At 34.7% G+C, this 20,134-nt stretch overlaps 1 protein-coding gene across 4 annotated transcripts in view; it reads left to right on the plus strand.

Annotated features, from left to right (window-relative positions):
* The window catches only part of LOC127864362 (uncharacterized), a 28,817-nt gene that overhangs the window by 221 nt on the left and 8,462 nt on the right, over positions 1-20,134 (plus strand). For 2 of the 4 annotated variants that reach the window (XM_052404021.1, XM_052404018.1), the window contains exons 2-12: positions 1,277-1,535; positions 2,250-2,346; positions 4,877-4,958; positions 5,325-5,404; positions 7,943-8,013; positions 9,372-9,492; positions 9,649-9,741; positions 10,964-11,056; positions 12,925-13,058; positions 14,647-14,766; positions 18,195-18,338. In XM_052404021.1, coding sequence (XP_052259981.1) covers positions 1,320-1,535; positions 2,250-2,346; positions 4,877-4,958; positions 5,325-5,404; positions 7,943-8,013; positions 9,372-9,492; positions 9,649-9,741; positions 10,964-11,056; positions 12,925-13,058; positions 14,647-14,766; positions 18,195-18,338 — 1,251 coding nt within the window. In that variant the 5' untranslated portion in view covers positions 1,277-1,319. The remainder of the gene's footprint in view (positions 1-1,276; positions 1,536-2,249; positions 2,347-4,876; positions 4,959-5,324; positions 5,405-7,942; positions 8,014-9,371; positions 9,493-9,648; positions 9,742-10,963; positions 11,057-12,924; positions 13,059-14,646; positions 14,767-18,194; positions 18,339-20,134) is intronic. The other 2 variants (XM_052404019.1, XM_052404020.1) reach the window with 2 other exon arrangements.

Below are 20,134 nucleotides of genomic sequence, written 5' to 3' on the forward strand. Positions count from 1 at the left end.
GTTTGTTTACTTAACTGTGTGCATTCTGTTAAGAAGTCAACTTCGAAGTTGTTTATATACTTACATGTTTGTTTTTGATTTGATTTTCTGTTAAACACATGTGACACATTGTGCATTTTATGTTATTTAAGAATAACTCAATACATGTGTTACTTATAAACCAATGTGCGTTTTTTAAATTTTATTTTAAAAATGGAACACTTTAAATGTACAACATAATAACTTAATAAGTTTATAACAAATACCAAACATATTAATTCATGACCCGGACAAACCAAACATGAAATAGTTTGCAAAATAGTTTAATTTGAATCGAATCGAAAATATTTGAATCGGACCATTTGGTATCGAAATCGAATCGCATCGAATAATGAGTGAATTGTTACAGCTATAATGTCTATATGTATCTTACACCGTAATCTCTTATTTTTAAATTCTCCAAAACATAAGACCAAACAATTCCGGTACAGCCATAACACATTATTTTAATGTCAGTAACACAATTTGATGGCTTTTTGAGACATCCCCTTTTACTCAAAGGACACAGGACACGCTTGATCCGCTGTTGCCCTAATTCTTCATCGTCTTTACGGTGGTGCAAAATCTTAAAAAAGAAACAAAACTGAAATGGTGTTTTGCAAGAAAGAAAGATTACTAAATGGCCTTTAAATATGTGCATATACTTCTTACTTACCAACATAGTTATATGTGGCCTCGCGAAATGTCAAACCTCGTTCTCAAATCGTGACGGAAGTAAATAAAGTCGTATGTACATGTCGGCAAAAATACTAAAATGATTGACAAAAAGATGCCCGAGTTTGACAAAAAAAAAATATCGCGTTTTAAATAAAATGCATTGAATATGCTGACTGCAAAGTATCATCTTAAAATAATAACTATTAATCGTGATACGCATTCTTGAACATCAAAGTGATCCGCTATTGGTAATGATTCGTTAATGGTAACTTGACTGTCATATTATCGAATTCGGACGCGTGCGACGCACGGATGTTTTTATTATTGCGTCATAAACACATTCATTAATAGGAATTGACGAACCGATAGGAAAGAAGGAAAGTATAAAACAACTCTCGACTTCAGTATTTTGACCCCTGCAAGTTTCATTTGACTGCTAAGCATTAAATGTTCAAGCATGGATTCATGTGACACCTGTTTTTTATTCATTTGAAATACCTGGCTTACCTTAAAGTCTTTCCCATGACAAACCATTTAATTTTGTTGTAATACTTAATATATTGAACTGCTTCTTTTGTAGACGTTTTGAGGAAAATTGTGTTGGAACACTACCTTAGTAGAAAATGTCGTTAAGCACAGCACAACAACACAAAACACACAACATGTTCACTGCAGCCTGTGCAAACTTTGTTAAGACGGTAGAACCGAAAACTCTGCACGCTACTCCTAGTCTTGACGAAAAAGACAACGTCAAGTTGTTTCAAGTCGTAAAAAAATACAAACATCAAAGGGTCAAATTTTGGGAGAGGAAATTAATTTTCCGTCCTTCAGAGTTTCAGGTATGATTTTTCATTTTTTCTTGAGGTTCATGGTGTAACTCAAATAACCTTGTAAGGTGTGTTCCACTCTGTCTCAATATAATTTTGAATAGCAGTGAATAGCTTTTCGACATTTTGTTTGAGATTGCATACATTAACAACACGAATTCAAAAAATAATAACTGACGATTGGCAAGCTATGCCAGTGCAGAACTGTTTTCGATCTGTTATGAAGGCAATCCTTTCTTAACTAGATATCAAAAAGAGTGATATAAGTGTTGTTTTTTTTTAATTTATGCATGCCATTATATTTGCACCTATCTTAAAATAGCCAGAATTCTTTAAGAATTACAACTTAAATTTTGCTGTCAAACACATTAATCCTATAGGTTACCCTGAATATCAATGTTGTTTTCAAAGCAAGAATTAACAGTAGTTTTAACTTATAAATTTAAGCTGAATTCTTGGAATGTCTCGGGCATATTGAAATACTCGAGTCCCCTGGGTAGAACCAGTACTTGGTATATTTGGGGTAGATGAAAAGAACGGTTCGACAATCTGGATCGAACCTGTGTTTTCCCAGTCGCTAGACATACACTATACAAGCTAAGCTACAGCAACATTAGTAATGTATTACTTGGGTTGTTTGTGACTAGTGGAGGGTACCAATTTTTGAACCATTCTTTGGTATGAAGGAATGTATTGCAAAATGATAACAACACGTTCGCATTTCAGTTGACAGATATGTTGGTGGATAGAAAGTCTTTGAATGTCAAGCAGGAATCTACTGACTTTGAACAAAAATTCAACTGCACTGAGGAATATTTTGTCGGTAGGTCAGTCTGTTTACCCGTTCTCTCTCAGAAGCCAAGTGAAAATGGCTTTGTGCAACCAGCATAAAACCAGAACAGCCTGCGAGTAACTCGCAGTCTGTTCAGGTTTCCCTGCTGTTTGCTGCTCATCAGTATCTAAGGGATGGAATATAAGCCTTAAAATCTTTAATTTGGTAACAAAGATTTAAATGTTATTTTGTTAGGGGCTACAAAGGTGTCAATTTGCCTGCCTATCATTATGAGCGAGAAAGGGTAAACGCATATTTTTGATAATATGTGGGTGAAAGTGGGCACTAATCTCCAATTTCATGTTGCAGTATTTTCCACTATTTAATTGTGTGTGGTTGCGCATTAAAGGTGCTAAGAGAATAATATTATGTATTTGTTTTTGTTAGTTGAAATCTTTAGGGAAATTGCCAGAACTAACATCAAGTAGTTTTAATGTTTCCAGTTGTTTTACGCCATTATTTAATGATGGTAATACTTATTAACCATTTATTTTATGATATTAGTTACAGAATGTTATAATAGTAATTAATGATAATAATAATACATTCTTAATAACTAAAAATTATAAATAATAATAATAATAAAGATGATCATTATGATTTATTAGCTCATCTATTTTTTGAAAAAAAATTATGAGCTATTGTCATCACCTTGGCGTCGGCGTTGGCGTTGGCGTTGGCGTTGGCGTCGGCGTCCGGTTAAGTTTTGCGTTTAGGTCCACTTTTCTCAGAAAGTATCAATGCTATTGCATTCAAACTTGGTACACTTACTTACTATCATGAGGGGACTAGGCAGGCAAAGTTAGATAACTCTGGCGTGCATTTTGACAGAATTATGTGCCCTTTTTGTACTTAAAAAATTGCAAATTTTGGTTAAGTTTTGCGTTTAGTTCCACTTTTCTCAGTAAGTATCAATGCTATTGCATTCAAACTTGGTACACTTACTTACTATCATGAGGGGACTGGGCAGGCAAAGTTAGATAACTCTGGCATGCATTTTGACAGAATTATGTGCCCTTTTTATACTTAGAAAATTGACAATTTTGGTTAAGTTTTGTGTTTAGGTCCATTTTATTCCTTAAGCATCAAAGCTATTGCTTTCATACTTGCAACACTTACTAACTATCATAAGGGGACTGTGCAGGCAAAGTAATGTAACTCTGACTGGCATTTTGACAGAATTATGTGCCCTTTTTATACTTAGAAAATTGAAAATTTGATTAAGTTTTGTGTTTAGGTCCACTTTATTCCTACAGTATCAAAGCTATTGCTTTCATACTTGCAAGATTTATGAACTATCATAAGGGGACGGTGCAGGCAAAGTTATGTAACTCTGACTGGCATTTGGACGGAATTATGGGCCCTTTATACTTAGAAAATTGAAAATTTGGTTAAGATTTATGTTTTGGTCACTTTACCCCTAAAGTATCATAGATATTGCTTTCATACTTGGAACACTCACAAACTATCATAAGGGTACAGTAAAAGGACAAGTTGCATAACTCTGGTTGTCATTGTTACGGAATTATGGCCCTTTTTTGACTTAGTAACTTTTAATATATGGTTAAATTTTGTGTTTCGATCCACTCGAAGTATCAAGGCTATTGCTTTCAAACTTCAAATACTTACATGCTATCATGAGGTTACTGTACCTGGCAACTTGAATTTTACTTTGACCTTTGAATGACCTTGACTCTCAAGGTCAAATTATTAAATTTTGCTAAAATTGCCATAACTTCTTTATTTATGATTAGATTTGATTGATACTTTGATGAAACTACTCTTACCTGACATACCACAATAGACTTCACCCAAACCATCCCCCGTGCCCTCCCCCCCCCTCCCCCCCTCCCCCCCCCCCCCCTAATTTTTTTTTTTTTTTTTTTTTTTATAAGATCATCTCACAAATGACCACCACACCCTCACACTATACCCCCACCCCACCCCCCCACCCCCCCCCCCAAATTTTTTTTTTGATTTTTTTTTTTTTTTTTTTTTTTTTTTTAAGATCATCTCACAAATTATCACCACACCCTCACACTATACCCCCCCCCCCCCGATTTTTTTTTTTTTTTTTTTTTTTTTTCGCTTTTTTGGAAGATAATGTAATAAATGTCCACAACCCCACACTATACACCCCTCTTCACTCCACTCCTCCCTCCTTTGTGATTGAAAATGAGAGTCCCTTCACCTTTAAAAAGAAAATAGATGAGCGGTCTGCACCCGCAAGGCGGTGCTCTTGTTATAATACTATTTATATAAAGAAGTGGACCTCTATCTGCTGTGGCAGTATTGAATTCTCATGATATACAATTAGTTGGTCCTTTATTTCAGGCAAGTGACCCATTGCCAAAAACAGTACAAATAACTTATAAAAATAATTATAATAACCAATAAGAATGAAAAAATAACGATAATTATTATCAAATATGTTGATGACAAGACTGTCATGTTATAATTGATACAGACTCAGTACTCTCAGCTTGGATTTTACTTTTTACAAATTGTCCCTGTTTTCTAGATGGTGCACTGGATATCAAATTCGGTAGAGTGCAGAAGCAGGAATTGGTGTATACAGACCTGATTGGTGAACTTTGCAATAGGTGGGTAAATTGATGAACTTAGCAATTGGTGGGTACATTGATGAACTTAGCAATATGTGGGTACATTGATGAACTTAGCAATATATGGGTACAGGCTTAACTTGCCTTTAAACAACTTACTTTGTCGTTTATATGAGTTGCGCTCTATGAAAACCATGCATGAGCGTAAAGTGTCGTCCCAGGATAGCCTGTGCAGTCGATATATGACCCCAAATAACAACAGTAGAGGTGCAGATTGTGTTAATTATTATCAGTTGAATGATGAGACTTACAAGATTTTACACTTCAGTACATTGGATGCTTCCGCAGAAGTAATGCCAGATTTCTTTCCGCCAAATTGTGACAAGTATGTTGTTCTTGATACAGGCAAATAAACATGGAACATCCCTATGTGAGGCAAATGCAAATACGACGGAACAAGAGGAACTCTCTATATCTGATATCAGGTGAGATAAATTGTGTTACAGTTAATAATATACCAAACTATATGTTGAGTGACTCGCAGTCTGTTCAGGTTTTGAGCTGTTTGCTGCTTATCAGTATCTAAGGGTTGGAAATGAAGCTTTTAAAACTTGAATCTAGTAAGAAAGGCTTTTAATGAAATTAAACTTTCTAAGGGACTACAAATGCGTAAAAATACGTATCTAAGTGGTAAAAGGTTTAACCCCATTTTCTCTGAGCACAGATCGCATATGCAGTATAAACCAAGATCTTTGGGTTGATACCGGCATTCTACAAAACATGGCTGGTATGAACACTCCCGTAGCAATAGCTTGGTGTACCTCAATTTTTTTCATTAAAATTTAGTTTTCTTATTACTTTGAACATACTTTTAGTAAAAATGGCACTGATTTCTCCCCAAAAATGTTTAATCTGATTTTATAAATTGAGGCTTATTAAGTCAAGTATTTCATTGATTCATTTTACTAATTTTAAGTAATTTCAAATGAATTTCTAATGGACAGGTTTATTCATAGATTTCTAATTTTGCCTAAAGAAACAACAGAACAACTTAGGATTTTGTGTCTGTCATTTGCCAATAAGTTTTTGATACATGCACTTGTCTGCAATAAATGGGGAAAGTGAGTCACTTTCAAGAGGTTGTCCTTGTTTATCAAATGCTAATTAAAGAGTCAATTGTTCTTGTTAATTGCATGCCAATTAACAATCAATTGTCGAGAAGTCAATTATACACCAAGCTAAATGTATTTCTCAAATAATTTCTCATTGAATTAAACAATTTCAAGTGTATACAATTCTATCTAAATTCGTGTACATCTACTTAAATACATACGTATTATACATAAATGTTTTTAAATTGTCTGTAATAAACTTGGAGAAATTATTTAAATTATTTATCGATCACACAGAGTCAACTTTTAGTTGTAATTAAGATTGTCTATAATCAGCACTTTGTTTGCTGTATAACCCTTTATCACTTACATACATGCATGTATTTTTACGCATTTGTACTCCCTTAGAAAGTTACATTTAATTAAATACCTTTCTTACTGTATTCAAGTTTTAAAGGCTTCATTTTAAACACTTATATACATGAACTGATGAATAGCAAACAGCATAAAACCTTAACAGACTGCGAGTTACTCGCAGTCAGTTGAGGTTTTATGCTGTTTGCTGCTCATCAGTATCTAAGGTTTGGAGCTGAGACCTTAAACACTTGAATCTAATTAAAATGGTCTTTAATTAAATATAATTTCTAAGGGACTACAAATGTGTGAACATATGTATCTAAGTGGTAAAGGGTTAAAATCAAACAAATGAAACACTGTGTATATTTATTGTTTGTTATCTAAAATTAGTTATTTGGTCTACCTGCAAAATTAATGTAAATCAATGTTTCATGAATAATAATTGAGCCGCGCGCAGTTGATAGGGGGTTAAATGCATGTGCGTAAAGTGTCGTCCCAGATTAGCCTGTGCAGTCCGCAGAGGCTAATCAGGGCGACATGTTCCGCTTTTATGATAGTTTTATGCTCCCGGATCGAATGATCGGGGGTAAATTGTTTTTGGCCTGTCTGTTCGTCATTGTATGTGTATGTCATTCTGTCACTCTATCATTCTTTCACTCTGTCATTATGTCACTCTGTGATTCTGTCCCAAAACTTTAACCTTGGTCATAGCTTGTGCATTATTGAAGATAGCAAATTGATATTTGGCATGCATGTGTATCACATAGAGCTGCACATTTTGAGTGGTGAAAGGTCAAGGTCAACGTCATTCTTTAAGGTCAAAGGTAAAATATATGGCTTCAAAGCGGCGCACAAGTGGGCATTGTGTTTCTGACAAAAAAAATATTGTTCTTTTAAAGATAGTCTATTCATCACAAAAATCCAGTTTAGGCGGAAAGTGCCATCCCTGATTAGCCTGTGTGGACTGCACAGGCTAATCTGGGACGACACTTTACGAACATGCATTACACCCCCTTTTCACAGAGCGCGGCTCATTTATTTTGTATTATGTGTTTCAACTGGTCACTCAGAAGTACATATTATAATATCAGATGAATATATAGATCTAAATAAAAAGGAAATATTAACTTATAAAATGATGCTATGAATAAAAAAAAGTATGTTGGCAATTTAAGACATAACAGTACGTCAATAGTAATTTGATATTTCAGCTGGATTAATTTAAACTTTGCAAAATTTAGAAGTTTACATTATGGAACCTGCAGAGAAACCATACAAATTTATTTGAGCCTCACTCTGTGAAAACAAGGCTAAACACATGTGTATACTGTGAAGACCCAGATTAACTCCTGCAGTTTGTGCACGCTAATCAGGGAAGACATATTCCACTTAGAGTGGCTTTTTGTTTAAAAGTGACTCCCATTTAATAATAAAAACAATACAAGCAAGAATTTTCATCCCTGTTCACCTTCTGCATAGGCTGATCTTAGACGAGATTTTATGATTGAGCAATCAGGCCTTTTTCCCCAAAGCAATTTATATATATATTGCCAGGCGTGGCGTTTTTACCTGATGGTGGCGAAATTCACAGAAAAACAGTTGAGGATGCCAAAGCCAAAGGAGATGTAAGTCAATACATGTAGTTTATAAATGGAAACCTATTTATTTCAGATAATTTTTTGGAAGTCTAATTCTAGTCATGACAGTTTAATGTTGTAACAAATTCATAATCCTGGTTATTAGATTCGGGTCGGTGATGTTAAACAGTTGGTTTCCACTCAAATAACTTTAGTTGTCACAGATCAATTAATACATCTTTGGATATAGCAAGCTTGCATGGAGTTCGTACTTAAAGATGTACTTAAAGATTTTATTTGGGGCTAGTTGGGTCAAAGTGAGGGTCACTGTTACTCAGAATAGTAAAAATTGTTTTCCACTCAATAAATTCAGTTTGGACGGAGGTATTGCACTGGAATTGTGTGGGTAGGTAGATTGCATGCTGGCCTAGCATGGAATTGCATTTTCGAGGCCTATAGAATACTACAGAACAGATGATTTCCTGTCAATACAATAACTGAAACTTGCACTGACCAAACCTGATGAAATTTTTGATAGTTTTTGATAGCAAGTTTGCATCGAGAACAAGCTTGCTGTTGTGTTTGGGGCCAGTAAGACAATTGTCAAAGTCACTGTTAGTAAAAAGAGAACAGCAGTTTCTGCTCAATAACTTAAGTTTGGATGGAGGTAATGCCCTTTAGGATCATTCGACACATCTCATATTAAGATATCATCAGTGAGTTTTAATGATTGTATTGTGTTGAAACGTTTTATACATTGGTAATTTACACGAAAAGCTATCTTGAGATTGCACAAATATTTAATTTACAGAAAAAATCTAATTAAATATTTTAAAACAATATGTGTTGTTCCAATTTAGCAAATATCAGGTATCCATATATTTGTATTAATATTGTCACCATAGTTGATAAATAGGAAAAGCAGTGAAAAATATAACACTAAATAATCACCGCTTCGTCATAAGACCATTAATTCTGTTTTCCAAAATTGAAAATTAATTAATCCTCAAATTAAACTTTACTAATGGGTGACTTCATTTATAGTGTGTCTTGCATTGTGTTGATTCAATTCTTAACCTTTATTTAATTTAAACAGTATATCAACATTTTTTAATTTTTTTTTTTTATTTAAAAAAAGTTCTTTACATAGTATTAAAGAAACACACATACCAGAGAATTAAAAGATTGATACGAACTAGCACAGGCTTATCAGGGACGTCAATTTTAGCTTTTATTGAGTTTTTTTGTTTAAAGAACGTCTCGTCCGCATGAAAATCTATTTTACGTGGTAAGTGTCGTACCTGAATAGCCTGACTGCACAGGCAGATCTTGGACAACACTTCGTACAAGCATTTAACCCTATTTTCCCAGAGAAAGGCTCAAATCTATTGAAATCTTTGTTTCAGCCTCTGAAAGTCAATGCTAGTGCAGGTTTTGGATCTGTCATCGTTCTGGCCAAGTCCACTGCAGTGGCTTTTACCGTACAGGAGCTAGAGATAGACAGAAATACTGGTCATATTGGACCGGGTAAGTATGTGTTTTCAATGTTTATGACTGTTCTTGTTGCCAGTAAGATTCTAAGTGCGGCCTGTATTGTACACTAGTTTGACATATACCCAAACATTGTGGCGCGATGAAACTTTTTTTTCTGCAAGTTATTTGTGTATTCACTTTTTTCCAAAGTCAATACGAGTGCCGCCTATGATGTTGGTGGATGGATCGGCGCCTCTATTCTAGGCTATGAAGAATATGAAGATAAAGAAGACGTATCTGTGGGTGAGTAGGAGGGGCAATGTGCGGGCTTTCATTGGGCTATGATTTAGTAGACGCAGTGATTGGGACGTAGGTGAGTAAGAGGGAAAAATGTTTTTATATAACGTGTTATACTTTTAGAAAACAAATTCTGAGATTTGTATTGTCTCTATCAATACTAGGGTCGATACAGGTCGAGGGCATCCTGTTCTCACTTTATGAAGTTGATGTTCATAGCAAAACCTTACATGGTTAGGAGTAAAAATGATAAAATGATACTAAATTATTAATATTATATTGACACCATATAATTATTCAGCGAACAAAACTTGCTTTTACTTGTATAACGTTGATTGCATTGATGGCCTTTTGTTTATAGAGATACATTTGGGTCTGTTATCTAGGAATGTCTTTTTAAATAGCAGGGCCCTTATGCCCCTTCCAACACTGAAGTGTAAATATAGACTTTAGTTTAATATATACGATTCTAAAAGTACACTAATGCTGATATTTAGATGATATGTAGCAATATATCAAATCAATTTACATTTAGAACAATTTATTTATGGTATAACACACATGGTTACCCTGTACATACCCAACGTATTGAGTTTTGTACAATGCTTTCATTCTGTTCTTTATTCTTAAGTCCAAGATTGTGTTGGTGAATACATACCCTGGTGTCAAACTTATGACATCCGTGTTAAATTGCAGACACAATATCCACTGCAACTTTAATATTAAGCTAAAGTGATGTTAATCTTATTATTAATTTCGTGTTGTTTGAATTCAGTGTTGTATATTCCTTGCTACCCATCTAGACTGCCAAAGCTATGTTGGTAATTTCAACGCTTAACACATTTAATTGTAAAATTGTATATTGCATTTTAGCTTTGCTTTGGGAGAAAAACAGAGTTTTATGCCTGCTTGTTAAGTGTTCCACGTTAGGCTTTGAAGTGGTCTCAGGCTAACGAGCAACGGCAAGTTCTGCCTTATGGCCCTTTTCTACTACGTAAACAAGCCCACGATTCGATACGATTTATCACATTTATTGAATCGGGAAGACTCGTGACAGTCTACAATTTAGTTACGACACTGGTACGATTGAGTTACGACGAATCGTGGTGTTCGGTTGAAGTCTTGCTTATAGAGTCGCGACTTCACTACGATGTGTAAGAATCAAACATTGTGGCGCGATGAAACTTTTTTTTCTGCAAGTTATTTGTGTATTCACTTTTTTCCAAAGTCAATACGAGTGCCGCCTATGATGTTGGTGGATGGATCGGCGCCTCTATTCTAGGCTATGAAGAATATGAAGATAAAGAAGACGTATCTGTGGGTGAGTAGGAGGGGCAATGTGCGGGCTTTCATTGGGCTATGATTTAGTAGACGCAGTGATTGGGACGTAGGTGAGTAAGAGGGAAAAATGTTTTTATATAACGTGTTATACTTTTAGAAAACAAATTCTGAGATTTGTATTGTCTCTATCAATACTAGGGTCGATACAGGTCGAGGGCATCCTGTTCTCACTTTATGAAGTTGATGTTCATAGCAAAACCTTACATGGTTAGGAGTAAAAATGATAAAATGATACTAAATTATTAATATTTTATTGACACCATATAATTATTCAGCGAACAAAACTTGCTTTTACTTGTATAACGTTGATTGCATTGATGGCCTTTTGTTTATAGAGATACATTTGGGTCTGTTATCTAGGAATGTCTTTTTAAATAGCAGGGCCCTTATGCCCCTTCCAACACTGAAGTGTAAATATAGACTTTAGTTTAATATATACGATTCTAAAAGTACACTAATGCTGATATTTAGATGATATGTAGCAATATATCAAATCAATTTACATTTAGAACAATTTATTTATGGTATAACACACATGGTTACCCTGTACATACCCAACGTATTGAGTTTTGTACAATGCTTTCATTCTGTTCTTTATTCTTAAGTCCAAGATTGTGTTGGTGAATACATACCCTGGTGTCAAACTTATGACATCCGTGTTAAATTGCAGACACAATATCCACTGCAACTTTAATATTAAGCTAAAGTGATGTTAATCTTATTATTAATTTTGTGTTGTTTGAATTCAGTGTTGTATATTCCTTGCTACCCATCTAGACTGCCAAAGCTATGTTGGTAATTTCAACGCTTAACACATTTAATTGTAAAATTGTATATTGCATTTTAGCTTTGCTTTGGGAGAAAAACAGAGTTTTATGCCTGCTTGTTAAGTGTTCCACGTTAGGCTTTGAAGTGGTCTCAGGCTAACGAGCAACGGCAAGTTCTGCCTTATGGCCCTTTTCTACTACGTAAACAAGCCCACGATTCGATACGATTTATCACATTTATTGAATCGGGAAGACTCGTGACAGTCTACAATTTAGTTACGACACTGGTACGATTGAGTTACGACGAATCGTGGTGTTCGGTTGAAGTCTTGCTTATAGAGTCGCGACTTCACTACGATGTGTAAGAATCTACTGCGACAGTACTACGAACGATGCAGATCGGTCACGACTAAGCTAGGATCTCACCGAACGCACCCATGAATTAGGCGCCAATATCTCTTGATATTGATCTTAATCGCGAGAATCTTAGCGGGCTCGCAAATCACTCGGGGTGAACTCGTGAGAGTTTTGATCTAAATCGCGAGAATCTTAGCGGGCTCGCAACTCACTCAGGGTGAATTCGTGAGAGTCTTGACAAAGTCGTAGCTGATTTGTAGACAGATCACGTGATCACCGATTTTCCGATTGAGTCACGAATTACCTACACTTCCATTACGACGCCCAAGAACGCACTTCGGCGCTGTTACAAGTCAACTGCGATTAAATTCAGTCTTGGAGGTCCTGGCCAAATTTTAAACACGTTTAAAATCTGGCCACGATTCTTCGGGAGCTCACGAGTTGCAGGAATCACTTACGACCGGCCCACGGCTAGCTACGAATGAGTTAGGACCTTCGCCGATTGAGCTACAAATGTCCTCGACCTCAAAATATTGTAAATCGGGAAAATCGTGGGGAATTGGGTCGTAGTGGAATACCCTTATTAACTGTAATTTCAATTAGAAGAGACTTCCATTAAAGCAACAAATGTCGTCTCTGATTTTCACAGGCTTATCTGGCACGACACATTACACACATGAATTAAGCCTTTCCCAGAGCGCAGCTAATTTAGACTTTGTTCCAGATTGTCAGCTTGACCATGCACGTGAGGTGTTTTCCTATTTGCTTGACCTTGACCAGGAAGCTAGAAAAATCGTCAATACAAATCTCCTAAAGCTAATGAAGTATCCCAGTGACTTGGTTGATATTGCATCGTTGGTGAGTAAAATTGGTCACTATGTTTAATAAACATAATTTTTAATGACGTTACAAAGACTGGGTGATATAGTGGGGTATTTATAATAGCAGATCATACTTGGTTTCCATTTTTGTTTTTGTAAATTAGACATGCATGAAGAGATAACTTTGGTCACATTTCTTGTGTGAAATTTGCACACTCTTAATCACTCCAAAGAAAGCTTGTTTGTAGTGAGACATTTGATATCTGGGCCTTTCTCTGTAAAAGGGGGTTTTATGCATATGCATAAAGTGTCGTAGTAGATGAGCCTGTGCAGTCCGCACAGGCTAGCCAGGGACGACACTTACTACCCAAACTGAATTTTTGCTAAATAAAAATATTTGCTTTAAACAGAAAATATCATAACAGCGGAAAGTGTTGTCCCTGACTAGCCTTTACGGACTGCACAGGCTAACCTGAGACGACACTTTACGCACATGTATAAAACCCCTTTTTCACAGAACACGTCTTTTTTAGATTAGTAGTCACACGTCAAGCGAGGTATTGACTGTCAATGTTCAGCGTGTTAGCACTATCTGTTAATCATCAGTTACATACATTAACATGTTTTTTATCGTTTGTAAATCTGCTCCAAAGTTTAACATTTGATAGATTGAGATTTTACTTCCTAATGATTGCCTTACATGAAACACTGCATAACATCTTATCCACAATTTGTTTGGCTTGACTCTGCACTTCAATGAATTGCTCAAGTGCTTGTTAAGAACATAATTGCCTGACCATGGCGCTGAGGAAATGAAAACAATTGTCTTAGAACGTTATTAATACTTAACTTTCCGTATTCAGCTGAATGTATATACCAAAGTATTTGTCATTTGCATTTATATATTTCTGTATCAACACTGATGGTTACGACTACATGTTTTTAAGTTCTTTATGCTCATTAATTGCCATGCATCCGTTTTTAATCTCTTGCATTGTAATATCCTATATACAGTCTAAAACCCATATCTAAATAAATTTATATTTAAAAAAGGTGAATATTAAATATCCTGAACATAACTTGTGCCGAAAGTTAATTTATTAATATATAATTTTCAATATTAAACCAGCTTTAAAAATTACTCATATATTGTTTTAATGTAAGCTTCATTTAGGAACAGGTTACAAGTTAATTAGGTACTCACTTAACAAACGTATATTATTCTTAAACTGCTATGTTAGGAATATCACCAGAACACATTTATTTATTTTTCCTCTAAGTGAGAATATAAATGGGCCGTGATCTGTGAAAAGGTGGTTAAATGCATCTGCGTAAAGTGAACTCACATATTAGTCTGTGCAGTCTTCACAGGCTAATCAGAAACGACGCTCTCCATCTGAACTTTATTTTGGCTAAGAAGAGACTATATTAAAACGAAAAATACCATAAACGCGGAAAGTGTCATCCCTGATTAGCCTGTGTGGACTACACAGGCTAATCTGGGATGACACTTTATGCACATGCATTAAACCCTCTTTTGACAGAGCACAGTCCAGATGCTTTTTGATTAAGACTCAACTGGTCAACGTTTGACAGACGAGATTACTTGATTAACATGTTTTCAGCTTAACTACGTCGAAGCAGGGCTGGAGGTGGATATCAATGTCAGTGACCTTGCTGAGAGTTTAGTCTCCCCTAGTGAAGTGTGGCAGTATGTCCTGCAACAGGCTGAATTCAGTGTCACCGTACGTTGTCTATATGAGTCGCGGTCTGGGAAAATTGGGCTTAATTCATAGGCGCACTGGTAAAATGGTGTCCTGCACAGGCTAATCAGGGATGACACTTTCCGCCTAAACTGTATTTTCATTTAGAAGAGAACTTTTAAAGGAAAAATTCCATCAAAGTTGAAAGTGTCTTTCCTGATTAGCCTGTGTGGTCTTATATTAGATGAAACTTTATGCTGATGCATTAAGCCCAGTTTTCCAACAATGCTTAAATCTTTCATGCATTCTAGGGTTGTAAACTCACATTTAGACCACGGTCGTCCTATGGGTTAGTTTAATATATTTTTGGAAATTGAATTTCTCACAGAACATAGATGGACAGTGGCCCACAACAAATTGTATGGTTATTTGCGCTTATCCTGCCTCTGTTGCAAACATTGACCTAATAAAGCAGGGTCGGATAAACTAGTTGATCTCTGGCAGTACCTCACGTGACCGCGATCTAACCGTAAGTATTTATTCCCACGCGCCGATTAACATGTTCTAATATTTGACCTTTGAAATGTATTGGGACGCATCATGAATGTTATCGTTATATATCATCCTTGTTTTTCTTTTTTAAAATATATTATCGAACCAGCTTTCCGTATTTATCATTTTCATTTACTTGATTACGCAATTGATGACGTATATAGTGTGACGTCATTTCTCAGACGAAACATGCTATCTAGTTTCTCTCAGGATTTTAGGGACAACAATTTTGACGTGGTAGTTTTAACAGTATTTAACATTTTCTTTAAAGAATCGTACGAATCATAAACGTATTTCGGATTGTGTGTTTGTCATTCATAATTGTTAACTTCGATAGGAATAACATAATTCTGTACGACAGGATTACGATTTCGAAAATCAGGTTTGGGGTCAGAGTGCTTAGAATTCGATACAAACGCTATGATAAAATAGCATGGTTTAAAATACATATCGATAATAGGGATGGAAGAACAGAAAATTGATGTGTATATCGTTGTTATTTTATAGTTATACGCGTTACCGGTAGGTTATTTTGTGGGTTCTATCGTGGAAGAAAACTCAATTTGGCTGAAATATATATTTATTAATGATATTAAAAATCATTAATATATCAAAGATGTAAACTCTTTGAAAGTAAAGCATCGCATCCACTAACACTAATATTTATAATAGACACATACAAGTAATGCATGATCCGACGGTGATCATTTAAATACAAGCACTACAATATATAATTCAAACAACGAACATAATGAAATTAATAAACACATTTACCTGAAATATATATTTATTAATGATATTAAAAATCATTAATATATCAAAGATGTAAATTCTTTTAAAGTAAAGCATCGAATGACTATAGCAATCATTCGATGCCCGAGATCGACATTGAACCTACTAGTGCACGGGAAAAGGAAGGAGTGATCTGAGTATTAGTCAAATTATTAACGTGCAACTGTATGGATTAGGTGAACTGATCTTATCTTTACCTAGAGAAAAACGACTTTAACGACTAAATCGAATAAACAACTGACTAAAATTATATTCCCATAGAATACTCGTGATGTACTTTCAAATAAACTAAATATATAGATACTGGTTAAACAATAAAACAACACAACACAGTTAGTTTAATATTTATTTAATAAACTGCATAAATTACTTTATAATAAAAAGTGACCTATAACATAAACAATGGATTAAAGTTGTCATTAAGGCAAATAACATTTAGTTTTTGTTTTGCTGCTGCATTTTGTTAGGTCACATGAGCACAACGTGCTCATTGTGAGCTCTCGTAATGACCTTTTGTCCGTCGTCCATCGTGCGTCGCCGTCATCCGTCGTCAACATTTTGCCTTATTAACACTCTAGAGGCCACATGTATTGTCTGATCATCATGAAACTTTGTCAGAAGATTTGTCCCAATAATATCTTGGTCGAGTTTACAACTGGGTCACGTGAGGTCAAAACCTAGGTCACTAGGTCAAATCAAAGAAAAAGCGTGTTAACACTATAGAAGTTACATGTATTGTCAAAACTTCATGAAACTTTTTCAGAAAATGAGTCCCAATAATATCTCAGCTGAGTTTGAAAATGGTTCCGGTCAGTTTAAAAACATGGCAGCCAGGGCGCGGGGTAGTTTAGCTTATATGGCTATAGTTTAACCTTGTTAACACTCTAGAAGTCTTATTTTTAGTTCAATCTGCATAAAACTTGGTCATAACATTGTCTCAATGATAGCTCAGTTGAATTTGAAAATGGTTCTGGTCCATTGAAAGATATGGCCGCCAGTGGGGTGGTGGGGAAGTTTTCCTAATATTGCTATAGTAAAACCTTGTTACCACTATAGGAGTCACATTTATAGTTAAAACTTCATGCAACTTGGTCACTACATTTGTTCTTATGATAGCTAGGCTGAGTTTGAAAAAAGTTCGGTTGAAAAACATGGCCGCCAGGGGGCGGGGCAGTTTTCCTTATATGGCTATAGTAAAACACAGTAGAAGTTACATTTATAGTCCAATCTTTATAGATATTGGTCTGAAGATTTGTTCTAATAATAGCTTGGCTGAGTTCGAAAAAATGGTTACAGTTCATTGAAAAACATGGCCACCAGGGGAGCGGCAGTTTACCTAATATGACTATATTAAAAGCATGTTAACACTCTAGATGTAGTGAGGATTTCGGTGCACTATGATGATGATGATGATGATGATGGTAATGATGATGATGATGTAGATGATGGTGGTGGTGGTGGTGGTGATGATGATGATGATGATTATTTATTTTTGCAGAAATTCAAAATAGTGTTAACACCAATAAAACAACAAGAATTGTTACATATGCATCTTATTTGACTTTTAATCATTCACTCATCCTACTCTCTATAACACTCATACCCGTGCAATGTTGCAGTACAATAGTGTGGATTGAAGTCTTCTTAATGTGTAACACTCCCTGGAAATTGGCTCCAATTAACTGGGCTCTCCCATCAAAGACATATAGAAAAAGTGACTTTTCCATGCAAGCTTAGTGGATTTATTTCAAAATATAAGGGTATAAAAAAATGATCATTTTTGATTGTCAAACTTGATTCTTAAGTAATAAATGCAAGTCAAACGTAATACCTAAGTCCACTAACATAAATGGCATGACAGTTATTATGAAATCCACTAAACAAAATATAATTATATTAATTATGAAGTCAACTAACTGATATATCATGACAGTTTATATGAAGTCCCGTAAGCAAGATACAATTATATTAATTATGAAGTCCACTTACTGAAATTGCGTGATAGTTACTATGAAGTCCACTAAGCGAAATGTAATGACATTAATTTAAATTATGAAGTCCACTAACTGAAATTGCATGTCATTAATTCTGAAGTCAACTATTGGGTAACTGGATTTCTTTGGCAGGATGACAGTCTAAATATCCCGAAGTCCACAGAGAGGATTTCTATGTTCGGAGAGTTCTTCGATGCAGCCACAGAACTGGAGGAGTCCCTGTTGGTGCTCGTCACAGACCTTTCTCCCTCGAATGCTGATAACATCCTACCCGTGGTAAGTGCAGGTGTACTTTTTGTTTTAGACACCAGTTTTAAAATAGAGCTTTTACCCATGGAAAGGAGAATTAAATTATAATTTGGAAAAAAAGTATATTTGTTTTTATCATTTTAACAATTGTTGCATTTTATTAATTAAAAAAAATGTCTTTTTTTATAATAAGCATTTGAATAATGTTTGCCTCGCACACTGATAGAATTCCTTATAGTGGTGAATTAAGGTGTACTTGTACCTTGTGGTCAAGATCGGTCACCATTTGCATAATACATTTTAAATTTGGATTAAGTGCATTAGTTTTGAGCTATTAAGAAATTGTACCTTTCAATTGATCTTGCCAAAGTAATCTAATGTTAATGATCGAGGAAATGTATTATTGTTTGATACATACAATTTGAAAAATTATTGAGAAAACTTAAAATCCTGAATATAATAAATAATCATTTGAATAATAATTAAATGTCTAAACTGAAAACGCATTTCCAATCAATGCAATATTAAATCACCATTTGTGAAAAATTGGATAGGAAAATACAGCATTTTTTTGTAAATTGGTTTATAACCCAAAAATGGCTACAAAATCAGTAGTGAGTATGGTGTCTACCTAGCAACCGGAAGGTTAGAGGTTTGATCCCTACTGTTGAAGCGTTCTTTGGCATTTCCCCAGAGACACAAAATACTGGTTCTACCCAGGAAAGTTATTTAAGAATCTTTGAATAAGCCTGAGGATTTTGATACAAACGAGCTTAAATAAATAAGTTATAACTAGACCAGTAAGTGAGTGAGTCCATCAGTCTGCTGGTCAGGATGTCTGTTGCAAAAGATGATTTTTGAAATTTTCCATGAGTATAATGCTGACGTTGTTTCTCATTATTTGTCAATTTAAAATTGTATGATGAGATGCGTTATTTTACGGTTAATGTGTTAATCTACATTTATATAAAGTCTCCATTGCTTTACAAAGGCGCAACAGGCCTCTAAATCAGTGTTCATGTACTAATTAATACTCTACATTGAACAGTATTTATTTAAATAAAATGTGTTCAATCATTGTTCAATTTGACTTTTTTAAGATTCAATTGATACACAATAACTCTATACTTTAGATATATGGAAACCTGTATTCAATCACTATATGCCAATTGCCCTAGTCCGGCTAAACAAGCTACTTAAATCCCTTGTATATGTTCTTGTATCATTGATATCAGTGCTATATGTTATTGTTTCAATTCATTATCCTTACTATATGTTCTTGTATAATTGAAATCAATGCTATTTAGTATTGTGTAATAATAATTTAATAATAATAAGAAGAATTTGTGTATTCAGACACTTTGTTCCGCCTGTTATGTAACAACAGAGTATATGTTTTTGCTCCGTCTTTGACCTAGTTATTTTGGCCGTATAATTATATTTAGGCGGGAAAATTGTACTATGTTATATTGCTCCATATATTATTTTTTATGTAATTCATGCTTATCTTGCTTTTCATGAGATGTAAGTTAGTTTGCGGGAAATTATTGTATAAATACCACGCCATGTGCTTTGATTAAAGAGAATTAGAGAAAGCATAAAAGAAAAAGGATTGTATGTTAAAGTTTACCTTGACAAGTTGGAGTTATTATATTATAAATAGTGTGAAATAAGAAAAGAGAATTTATGTAAAAGAAAAGTGATTTGTTGAGAATCATGAACTGAAAATTAAAAGTGATTGAAAGTTGAACCAGTGTCCTGTGTTTACTTATTTAAAGGTCAATGTGGCTAAAGTAAAGAAAGTTCACCACAGCATTATCATT

The sequence above is a fragment of the Dreissena polymorpha genome, chromosome 1 (genome assembly GCF_020536995.1).
Source record: "Dreissena polymorpha isolate Duluth1 chromosome 1, UMN_Dpol_1.0, whole genome shotgun sequence".
NCBI lineage: Eukaryota > Metazoa > Mollusca > Bivalvia > Myida > Dreissenidae > Dreissena > Dreissena polymorpha.